The 11,554-nt window shown below is 43.0% G+C and overlaps 4 protein-coding genes across 4 annotated transcripts; 2 read left to right on the forward strand and 2 right to left on the reverse strand.

Annotated features, from left to right (window-relative positions):
* The first annotated feature begins 17 nt into the window (after window positions 1-17).
* On the forward strand, window positions 18-410 carry LOC146443632 (histone H4). Its single transcript, XM_085079693.1, has one exon. The coding sequence runs from the start codon at window positions 38-40 to the stop codon at window positions 347-349; it is 312 nt and encodes a 103-aa protein (XP_084935819.1). The 5' UTR covers window positions 18-37; the 3' UTR covers window positions 350-410.
* A 1,327-nt stretch (window positions 411-1,737) lies between these two features.
* Window positions 1,738-2,312, forward strand: LOC146443633 (histone H3). Its single transcript, XM_085047698.1, has one exon. It carries the CDS (start codon window positions 1,769-1,771, stop codon window positions 2,177-2,179), a length of 411 nt encoding a protein of 136 aa, XP_084903824.1. The 5' UTR covers window positions 1,738-1,768; the 3' UTR covers window positions 2,180-2,312.
* Window positions 2,313-5,749: 3,437 nt separating this feature from the next.
* LOC146443634 (histone H3) lies at window positions 5,750-6,231 on the reverse strand. The gene has a single exon (XM_085079706.1). It carries the CDS (start codon window positions 6,209-6,211, stop codon window positions 5,801-5,803), a length of 411 nt encoding a protein of 136 aa, XP_084935832.1. The 5' UTR covers window positions 6,212-6,231; the 3' UTR covers window positions 5,750-5,800.
* A 1,307-nt stretch (window positions 6,232-7,538) lies between these two features.
* LOC146443635 (histone H4) lies at window positions 7,539-8,106 on the reverse strand. Its single transcript, XM_085079712.1, has one exon. It carries the CDS (start codon window positions 8,084-8,086, stop codon window positions 7,775-7,777), a length of 312 nt encoding a protein of 103 aa, XP_084935838.1. The 5' UTR covers window positions 8,087-8,106; the 3' UTR covers window positions 7,539-7,774.
* Between the last annotated feature and the right edge of the window lie 3,448 nt (window positions 8,107-11,554).

Below are 11,554 nucleotides of genomic sequence, written 5' to 3' on the forward strand. Positions count from 1 at the left end.
CACTTCTCCGAGAAGCTCTGTGCGAGGAGGTAGCATCATGTCTGGTCGCGGGAAAGGCGGCAAGGGGCTCGGCAAGGGCGGCGCTAAGCGTCACCGCAAAGTGCTGCGCGATAACATCCAGGGCATCACCAAGCCGGCCATCCGCCGCCTGGCTCGGCGCGGCGGCGTCAAGCGCATCTCGGGGCTGATCTACGAGGAGACGCGCGGCGTGCTGAAGGTGTTCCTGGAGAACGTGATCCGCGACGCGGTCACCTACACGGAGCACGCCAAGAGGAAGACTGTGACGGCTATGGACGTGGTGTACGCCCTCAAGCGCCAGGGTCGCACTCTGTACGGCTTTGGCGGTTAAAACCTTACCTACTTTTTCAGACCAGCCCAAGAAACCCAAAGGCTCTTTTAAGAGCCACACACTTAAACTAAAAAAGAGCTGTATTGCTTAAAAGGTTTTCAAGTACGTTTTTCTGTAACAATGTAAATACCTATTTTGATTTTGATAATTTGTTTCAATAGTATCATGGACTGTGGCTAGTTGTTAACCGCTTGGTAAATAACTAAACAGGCTGCTAATAGGGTGCAAGCTAGCTAATTAAAAATCGGAAACAAAATGCTCATGTTAAAATGTTCCAAGTTTAGGGCTGTATACTTGCTATCTAAGAAGGTTGAATGAATAGCAAAGAAAACTAAGCAGTCCCCTGTTTCATGCTGGCGGCTTACAGGCAGGTACACGCTGCTCTGCGGGTCTCTCTACTGTGGGCGGGGTTTTCCCCTAGTTGTGCTAGCAGAAGTAGGTACACAATTTTATTTAAATGTTAATATCTATTGTAATGGTGTGTGAGAGAGCACAGCTGGTCGCTCCCTAAGACTCTTCTCTTAAAACTTGGGTGTTGTTAATGCTTGATGCCCTTTGTCCTCTGAGTGTGGTGCGTAGAAATTGTCCATTACTCTGTGTGCATCCGCTGTGTTAAAGTTTCTGAGTAGGACTTCTTTTAATTTGGGTTGCATGAGCGGTTCTCCGTATCTGGTGTCACCACCTGATTTTCACCTGAAAGCCCTTCTGAACTTGGGCTCCACTGACAAATCACCCGAATTGGAAAATATGGCAGATGCATGCAGCGAGGTAAACGGAAAATTCACCTTATGCCTTGCTGTATTTCAGCAAGAACCTAAATACTTTGTAAGCTGAAAGACTGAGTCATATAAAAGAACTATTCCTTGCATTAGAAAACTTTATTCTGCAATTAATTTTGATCCAAAAGCATTTACCCCGCCACACGAAAGCGGCACGAAGTGGAACCAAACCCTCTCCTGCAAAGATCCCTCACAACACACAACCCCACACACCCCATACTAACAAAAACCCAGGCCCCAAACTACCGTTGTGATTCCTATTGAGAAAAACCAAAGAAATCAACTTGGGGAAAAAAACAAGAATTTTCAATGCATTCAGCTCAGGAAAACTTGCCATTACTGATTTCCCGTTTGAATACTTTTCCCTAAGCGTCTCATTTTTGAGGTAGACCACCCAGAAAATAAAAGCGGCAGTGGAGACAGTGGGGGGTTTGTGTGCTTTGGGGGGGAAGCGGGGCGGCCGTTGATGAGCGCGCGCGCTATCTAGGCGGGCTTTTCGAAATTGAATGTATCCAATAGGAACGGCGCATTCCTGTCAGCCAATCAGAACGAGCGAATGGCCTATAAAGGCCGCCGCGGCAGCCCGCTGCAGGCATTTAATCGCGTCGGTCCCGAGCGATTGCTGTTCCTCCTGTGAGCGATGGCGCGCACAAAGCAGACAGCGCGTAAGTCGACGGGCGGGAAGGCGCCCCGCAAGCAGCTGGCCACCAAGGCTGCCCGCAAGAGCGCGCCGGCCACGGGCGGCGTGAAGAAGCCGCACCGCTACCGGCCCGGCACGGTGGCGCTGCGCGAGATCCGGCGCTACCAGAAGTCGACGGAGCTGCTGATCCGCAAGCTGCCCTTCCAGCGGCTGGTGCGCGAGATCGCGCAGGACTTCAAGACCGACCTGCGCTTCCAGAGCTCGGCCGTCATGGCGCTGCAGGAGGCCAGCGAGGCGTACCTGGTGGGGCTCTTCGAGGACACCAACCTGTGTGCCATCCACGCCAAGCGCGTCACCATCATGCCCAAGGACATCCAGCTGGCGCGCCGCATCCGTGGCGAGCGAGCCTAAGTGTCCTGACACAGGTCCTCTCTATGTGGTCCTGAGATTTCCCCACACCCTAAAGGCTCTTTTAAGAGCCACCACATTGCACAAGGGAGTTGAAACACGTCCTTTCTCATACTTTCTTGCAAGTTAGGTGTTCAAAACTTCTTTAGGGCTACTGCAATTCTAGTTGTATGCGTACTAGTAATTTTAAGAATGTACTTAAGTTGCTACATTGTTACGGACAGTGTTGTGTGCAGTTTTATGAGGTGCTTGCAAATGCCCATTCAGCTACACAGAAGAAATAAGCTGCACGAAACAAGCAAATGTTCAGATACATCTAATAAAAAGCTGACAACGACAGGCAATCTCCACCTATATTTTTCCTGCCCCTATTTCCCCTTATCTCCTCCACCCCTCCCTTCCCGGCCTTCACTTGATACTTCCTGTAAAATAATCTATTTGCAATAGTTTTTAGGGAGTAGTCCAGATTTTTATTTAAAGCATTGTGGAAGATGTAACTTGAGTTGGTATTGGAACATAAACATGAAGTTTCAAACAGCCCTGTATGAATTAATATATTCTATCATTGCTTTTACCGTGATGTACTCTTGAGAAATTGTAACTGGATATCTCAGCCCTACCTCTATCACATGAGCAAAGCAAAAGGGCTAAGATTATATGCTTGATCACAGGAATAAAAAAAGAGAAATTCAATACATTGGTCTAATTGTCATTCATGCTCTAATTTTTTTGTTTATTTGTTTTTTGGGGATGGGAGGGGCCGGGATGTGTGTGTGTTATGACTTCAAGGACAGGCTGGAGAAGATGACCAAGGAGAACTTGGAAAAGGCAAACAGATTCTGGTGGTTCTGTCAAGTTGTATCTGGCAAGTAACTTCTTTTATTTTCCCAAAACATGCAGAGCACTGGCACGGAGAAAGTTTTTGGCTTTTGGGAGCACATCAGCTGCGGAAAAGAAAGTGGTTGTCAAGGCTTGGCAGATTTAGCCAATGGGAGACCTGTAACAAATAGGCTTATACTGTTTTGAAAATTAAAGACTAGTGTTTTTTCTTTGAGGACAGGAAGACTGTAGAGGAACACATATGGAGGGATCAGAGGTCAACAATTAGCAGAATTTATTTGATTCAATAAAACTTTGAAGTCAGTAAATTACAGTTTGCCTTTAGTTAACTTCTTGGTTGTGCCAAGTCTTGCAGACTGTAATTGTTTTAATATTTTAGAGAGGTCAAGTTTTTTTATATAGTCACAAAGAAAGCACCCAGATTCCTATTGATTTTGCTTCTTTGTTGTCGCATTTTTCCTCTGTGCTTGATAATGGACTACAGCCCATGCAAAACACTGCTGTAAATGTTACCAGCCAAATTGTTCTGAAATTAAAATTCAGGTATTTGAGTATAGCATCTGGGGAACCCTGTAAGAGGTTTCATGTGGTGTGTTTCTGAAAAAATACACAGAGGTAAACAAGGTATATACAAGCAATATTCATAGCCTAGTGATGTAGGTCTGAAAGTATATATCTACACATATATGTACATGATGTATACCTCTATACACACCTTCATATGCTCTTTCTCCACTCACAAATTTTAATTCTCAGATTGTTCCGTCTCTGTCTCTTTCTCACTCCCATCTGACTCAGCACCATCTGGCTTTGGTTTTTTTACAGTTCAAATAATATTTTACAGTGTATTAAATAATAGAAACTGCTCCACATTTTTACTAGATGATCGCTGTAAGTCTCTTTTAGTTTAAATGTTTCTATTCTATTCTTCCGTTTGTACATCACCACTTGCAGAGTAAGGAGTGAGAATTTATATAGCAGCAGTGCTCCTGTTGGAAGAGTACAGACGTTGTGCATCTATGTGTAATTTAAAAGGAATTGTATTATTATGATATTGAAATTAATTATGTTTGCCTACTCCCTAGACTTCAGTGGGCTCCATCCTGATGCTACTTGTTGCTCCACATTTCCAATTTATTACTGACTTTTAAACTTTGTAACTAGGCCCAACTTCGAGGTTAGAGGTTAAAACAGCTAAAATATTAGAAATGTTACAATCGTAAATAAATGGTCAGAGGTCATTGGTGCCTGTTCATAGTGCACACCCAAGCTCTGCAAAGAGCCTTCACTCATACCAGACTGTGTAATTTGCTCTCAGAAGTAAATGAAGAAATTATTCATTATGACTGGTAAGTAGTTAATATCTTGTCTGTGTTATCAGGGTATGTATCAGTGCTATCTAGCAAAATTTCTAAAAAGATCTGGATAGGATCTCACAACACTGATATGGTGATACTTGTTAGAAATAATACTTTATCTATAATACTGTTTATTTTTCCTAGTTAGAATTAAATATGGTCTAGGACAACTGAAACAGAAGGAAGAAAGACTGCAGTTATGCTTTGTTTTGTTTTTTCTCTGACTTTTATTAAAACATGGAACTTTTATGGCCTACTGAAAGGTTTAATTCACTCCCTGAAAAGGCTGTTAGTTAAAAGTTTCTTATAACATTATGTTGTCTAATCTGAGTTATGAATCTGAGGTCTAATTTTTAATTTCATGTTTGTCAGACTCTCATTAGACTGACCTTGCTTCATATTAATAACTCAAGCCAAGGTGGGTCCTTAAAAGGTTGAAAGCTGGATGCATTTAGATCTGTCCTTCCAGAAACTCAGGAAAAATCTTAAAGAACTGACTGCAGAAATGACAACTCAGCATATATCAGATATTATGATCACTATGTGGAGAAGTGTATGTTCAAAACCAAATATTTTTACTCTCATTATTGCAAGAATACATAAAATTTTGCTCCATTATTTTTATAAAATTTATTGGAAAATGCCCCATCTGAGGGAAAAAAGAAAAAAAACCAAAAAACCAACAAACTCAGAAAATACATACTCTTTCCCTCCCAGTTTTGTATTATTATATGGTAACGAATCTGGAAAAATTGTGTAAGTTTTTCCTGTCTACAGTACTTTTCAATCAGTTTCAATCACCTTTTCAGGTGCTGCAAGAAACCTCATGTAGCCTGTGTCATGAGCAAAGTAGTCCATTGTTCTGAGCTATACCAAAATATATCAAAACTGATATAATCAATACTGATTTATCCAGATATTCTTGCTCCTGTTGTTAAGGATTTTTGGAGCAAGGCAGCAGCCCTCCTTAATACAGTCTAATTTTTAGCTAGGTCTGACAGTAACACAACCATAATGAGCTGCAGGAAGTTTCTGCTCCTCTCTTGACCCAGCCAGCCAGAGTTTAAGGTGCAGATTTCCTGGGCATGGATCTGCCCGACACAGGAATGTCCGTATCACCCCCTTCCACCGTCCTTCCGTCCTTTAAAGCAGCGCCAATTCAGTAAGCACTGGTATGTAAACCCCTGCATCCTGTCCAATGTTTCTGCTCACTGCCCTTTAATATATTGATAGCACATTTCTCTCATCGGATTTGACACTTTCCCCCACCTGGTGTTCATAAAGCACCTGTTTCTTCCCCTTATTATTTTTTAAACCACTAAAGATAATTTTTAAAGGAGATAATAAACAGCGCTACAGCTCTTTTTAATGCACATTTAGTGGCTCTTAAAAGAGCCTTTGGGTCACGTGGGCTATCGCAGGAGACTCAGGCGCGCTCGCCACGGATGCGGCGCGCCAGCTGGATGTCCTTGGGCATGATGGTGACGCGCTTGGCGTGGATGGCACACAGATTGGTGTCCTCGAACAGCCCCACCAGGTACGCCTCGCTGGCCTCCTGCAGCGCCATCACGGCCGAGCTCTGGAAGCGCAGGTCGGTCTTGAAGTCCTGCGCGATCTCGCGCACCAGCCGCTGGAAGGGCAGCTTGCGGATCAGCAGCTCCGTCGACTTCTGGTAGCGCCGGATCTCGCGCAGCGCCACCGTGCCGGGCCGGTAGCGGTGCGGCTTCTTCACGCCGCCCGTGGCCGGCGCGCTCTTGCGGGCAGCCTTGGTGGCCAGCTGCTTGCGGGGCGCCTTCCCGCCCGTCGACTTACGCGCTGTCTGCTTTGTCCGCGCCATAACGAAGCACCAACACAGACCTCCGCTAGAAACAGAAGTGAAGAGACGCGGATTGCGGCACCGGTATTTATAGAGCCAGAGCGTTTCTGATTGGGCGCAGGATGCGCGATCTCATTGGCTGCTGTGTAATCCCAGCCCGGGGTAGCTCAGGCGCTGCAGGAGCCTCTCGCTCCCTGAGCTGCCAACCCGCCCTGACTGCAAACAGGGCCTGGCGAGGGGAATGTTTCTCACACAGTGCTCGTATCCCTTCTGCTTCTCGCCTCACAGATAAAAAACAGTGTTGAGGCTTAAATTTAGAAGTTTCTTTCACCTTCGTTTTCTTTGTTTATTTCTGTCTTTTTTTTTTTTTTTTTGATTGGTTTTGTTGTTTTTTTAATATGATGGGCTGGTTACAAAAGAAGGAAAAACTTCCTTCAGTGTCATACAGAGCTCCTTCTTACGTGAATAGGCACCTTATCCCCAAAGCCCCAAAGGAAGGATCGGTTGTACCTTGAAACACAGGTGTTAAAAAATCCAATAACATAAGTTCGTAGATGTAATAGGTATGTAACAAGCTGTAGGGATTGAGATAATTTTAAAGCTTTTTTTTTTTTCCCCCCCACGATTTTCTGTTTTATTTTAATCAGGAAATTCTGAATGAGAGGCCTTGAATATAATCAGGCAAAATCGTGATGATGAGAATACTAAGTCAATTAAATTTAAAAAAAAATGTTGGGAAATTTATTGACAAGGAACATGGTATTGGTCTATTATTTAATTTCCCCCTACTCACAAAGGTGTGAGAAAACCAGGCCATACAACAAATGTATATATATTTATTTTTTTTTCCATTTCCGTGATGAAGTACAATGAAGATGCTCTAAAAGCCACCCTCAGGCTGGAGTGCTTTGTATGTAAGAATAAGACTTCTTTTTACAAATTTATTTAAAATGTGCTTCTAGGTTCATTATCTGTTTTCAGTATCCCATGGCCTCCCAGCCCTTCCCTCTCCCCCTCCTGACACTCCCCCCCCCAAAACAAATGCACAAGAAAACCATGTTAGATTTACCTTTTTATTTATTTCAAAAGTAAGTAATGGACAGAGAAACGAAGGAGGGAAAATGGAAATATCAGAAAGAAAACTTTCATTACAGAGCAACTCTCCTATATTTTCTGTGGCTCACAAATGATTATTTCCTTTCTGCTAAGTAAACGAAAAAATTTAAGTACAGGACTTTGAATAAGAGTTCAGATACTCGTATAAATCGGCGAACATTAAAATTAATACTTACATTTTGATTAGAACTTTAAAGTAATTTTTCCGAATTAAAAACACAAAAAGAATAACAGATCTTACATAGCAAAAACGACATCTTTAACAGCAAACTTGCACATTCGACAGTACTTGAGTAATTGATAAGGCTTAGTATCCGATTAGTCTCAGTGAGGCTTTTAAATTGTATCATTGCTGTCTCAATTCGCGCACTCATGACAATGTAACACAGCTCTTTTAAAGAAAACGTGGGTGGCTCTTAAAAGAGCCTTTGGGTTTCTTGGGCTGGTCCGAGAGAAGCAAAAGTTTTTTTAGCCGCCGAAGCCGTACAGAGTGCGACCCTGGCGCTTCAGAGCGTACACCACGTCCATGGCCGTCACAGTCTTCCTCTTGGCGTGCTCCGTGTAGGTGACCGCGTCGCGGATGACATTCTCCAGGAACACCTTCAGCACGCCGCGCGTCTCCTCGTAGATCAGCCCCGAGATGCGCTTCACGCCGCCGCGCCGAGCCAGGCGGCGGATGGCCGGCTTGGTGATGCCCTGGATGTTATCGCGCAGCACTTTGCGGTGCCGCTTAGCGCCGCCCTTGCCGAGCCCCTTGCCGCCTTTCCCGCGACCAGACATGATACTACCTCCTCGCTCAGAGCTTCTCAGAGAAGTGTTTCAGCGCTGCCCTTGCAGCAGTCTTTATATGGTGTGGTCCGACCTGGTTGAGGACTGCAGAGAGAAGGGGGCGGGACTTGGGTCTGTCTCCCGCCGTCTCTCTGCAGTGTCTATTGTGCAGCCCTCTGGTAGAGCATTGCGGCATTTGTGAGAATTTCCCCTTCCCGAGGCACAAGGGGTTGGTTAGGTGTTTCTGTCCCTTTTCGGTGCGTTCGTTGTGTTTACGATAAAAAAGACATCGTGTCTGTGTGTATAATGATACATGTGCTTTTTAAAGTTTTGATGTGTCGTTATCATTTAGAAGAAAAACTCATTCATGAAAAGTTACCCCAGTTATTTATTCACCTAAATGATGCTTTGATTTGTTATTTTCAACGATGGGTATATCTTACTTATTTCAGTTCCACCTCCTTGTATGGATTCTCCCGTGAGGCTTCTCTGTTTATACAGCTAGTGCACATTTTTTTTTAATGGATAATCTTGCAGCAAATTCTGTCCAATCCTGTTTCTGAGAAATTCTACCCTTCCTCGTTTTTTTTAACTGCTTCATTTCTCGCCCTCTCTGAATGTTATCTCAAGGTGAACTTAGCAGTACGGGTATACTAATCGAGATTTTACATGTTTGACTTTCATTTTTTAAGGTAAAGCTGTCCTTTTGGGAGAATATTTTTACAGTATTTTCCACTGCTGTTGTGGCACAGACAAGGCCGTGGCTATTTTTAGAGAGACTGAAAAATTAAATACTTCAAAAGAAGGGTAGTTTTTGCATTTCTCGGGTATTTACTAGTTCTGGGTTTGCACTCTTTAACGGAGGAAAACGTTCTGAGATTTTACTGTTGAAATCAAGAAGCAATATTTAGCAAAAATTATTAAGTAAGTAGTTTTCAACCTGAAAATTATCTGGAAGGATAAAATAAGTTTCCAGTATTGAGCTTTTGCTGCCCTCTCATGGACATTTCTCGATTGCTTGATTGGGATTTTTTTTCCTCCTAGCTGGGCAGCTTTATGAAATGCATGCTTTCATGAGCATACAACAAAGGATTAAACAATAATTAATCTATCTTTGCATAGACCACAGATAGAGATGGTGCACCTGCTAGCAGGGAAATCACTGTTCCAGTGTCCCACTGCTTGCTGACAAATGAAAATACTGTGAATCTGACACACATTCATGCACAATCTTTACAGCACAGGCCCAAAGAAATCCCAAATTGGGCAAGATGAATACCAAGACATTGAAAGAGACATCCTAAATTTTCAAACCTGGAACAAAGGCTCTGTTCCACAAGGAACTTGATAGTACTCTAGCTTGGGCTGTGGAGATACCTCCAGGATATAGTGGTGATACCACAGCTAAGGTCTCGATTCCTTCCTTATGCAAACATGTAAACTAAGTCTTGAAATGTACATAACTTACATTTTGCAATTTATTTAGCCCAGGATAATAGGAAGGACTTTTTCCTCTGTTTTATTCAGCTGTCATGGTTTAACCCCAGCCAGGAACTAAGAACCATACAGCTGCTTGCCCTCTGATTCCCAGAGAGATGGGGGAGAGAATGAGAAAAGTGAAAAAAACTTGTGGCTTGAGATAAAGACAGTTTAATAGGTGAAGAAAAAGCCATGAATGCAAAGAAAGGAAAACAAGGAATTCATTCATCGCTTCCCATGGGTCGGCAGGTGTTCAGCCACCTCCAGGAGAGCAGGGCTCTGTCATGTGTAATGGTGACTTGGGAAGACAAATAAAGACCATCACCCTGAATACTCCCCTCCCTCCTTCTTCCCCCCAGCTTTATCTGCTGTGCATGAAACTCTATGGTCTGGAATATCCCTTTCATCAGTTGGGATCAGCTGTCCTGGCCATGTTCCCTCCCAGTTCCTTGTGCACACCTGGACTCCTCATTGGTGTGGTGGTGTGAGAAGCAGAAAAGGCCTTGGATCTGTGTAAGCTCTGCTCAGCAATAACTAAAACATCCCTGTCTTATCAATACTCTTTCCAGCACCGATTTTAAACATCTTCGTGCCTGAACTAACAGAGTTTAGCTTTTTATGGAAGCCTAGCTTCCACTTTTCTCTATCAAATGGAGAAGATTTTTTAAGAAATTATTGGAATAGTTTCACTTGAAGAAAACCTCCACTTTTGATGTTTTTATGAATTGAGCTCCTAAGGGCATTTTTTATTTTTGTTCAAAGACATGCTGAGGCCATGCAGAATAAACTCTTTCACCTGACAACAACTACCGTAAAAGATACAGAGATACACAAGAAGTACAGAAATAACATAACTCACTAAGGGAGAATAAAGACATGAAGAAATGTATGTATGAAAATTACCTGGTTTTGTGGTAATCTGACAGGCAATTGGGGTTTGTGGTCATTAATGCTGATGAGAAATTCTGTAACCCCCTCATGCAAAAGTGTTCAGAAGTACAAAGTGATTTTTTATTCTGTGATGGAGTAACTTAAACTGAATTCTTGTCAGGTTGCTAAGTCTGTTCTGCTATATGTAGGCTTTCATCTAACTCATTGGTTCATTTGCCATTATTGGAACATCATAGACTTTTGATATCAATATTTACTAAGAAAATACCTCTGTGAAATAAAAAGCTGACCCAATGGAAGAGAAAACAGCTGAAAGAAGTTCTTCCCTGTAATAATTTGCAATACAGAACCCCCCCCGCCCCTTTTTTTTTAACCTTTCTTCTAATTTTGGGTCAGCTTGGCATTTAATCATAAAGTGTATCCTTTTGGTTCTTTGTCAAAGTATGACCAGCCACTAAACACCAGCACATAGCACTTCTAAGAAGATACTGAGCAGAGCTCGTCTCTTTTCTTTCTTTCCTCAGCACCATAGGGCTTCTTAACGTATTTGACAAAATAAACTAATAACCATATGTCCAAAAACACATGTCATAGAAGAGTGAGACGTGTTCCCTCTTCACTGAATTCATGTATCACACAGTTGAAACACAGTTCAGTAGGTTAGCTGGAAATTTGAGCCGTGACAGCAAAATAGTATCCTCTGAGTTTTTCTTAGGATATTAACTTTTCTTATGACCAGAATAGGAATCTGCTTATGAGGCAGAGAGAAGCCTGAAGATTATGTGAGGTCCTGAGGAGCACACTGTGATCAGACACCATGCAGTGACTCAGCAATTTAACAAAACCAGTTTCTGAGGGAGAATCAGTCTGGAGTTGTACATACCTCTCCCATAGCTGAGATTAAATAGCATCCACAGGGCTAGCAGTGCACACGAAGAGGGGGAAATTGGATGAGAAACGATGAATTAGGGTTGCTGACTGAAATGCCAGTGATGCAATTAGCATAAAGATGACTTTACACTTATCCCCACAGTACTACTTTTCCCAGGCCACTCTTGCTCCTTGCCACTGCATTCCCCTTTCCCAGTAGGTATCTATGCTATGTTGTCC

This window comes from Lichenostomus cassidix, chromosome 1Aa (genome assembly GCF_008360975.1).
Source record: "Lichenostomus cassidix isolate B80296 chromosome 1Aa, HeHo_3.0, whole genome shotgun sequence".
Classification (NCBI taxonomy): Eukaryota; Metazoa; Chordata; class Aves; order Passeriformes; family Meliphagidae; genus Lichenostomus; species Lichenostomus cassidix.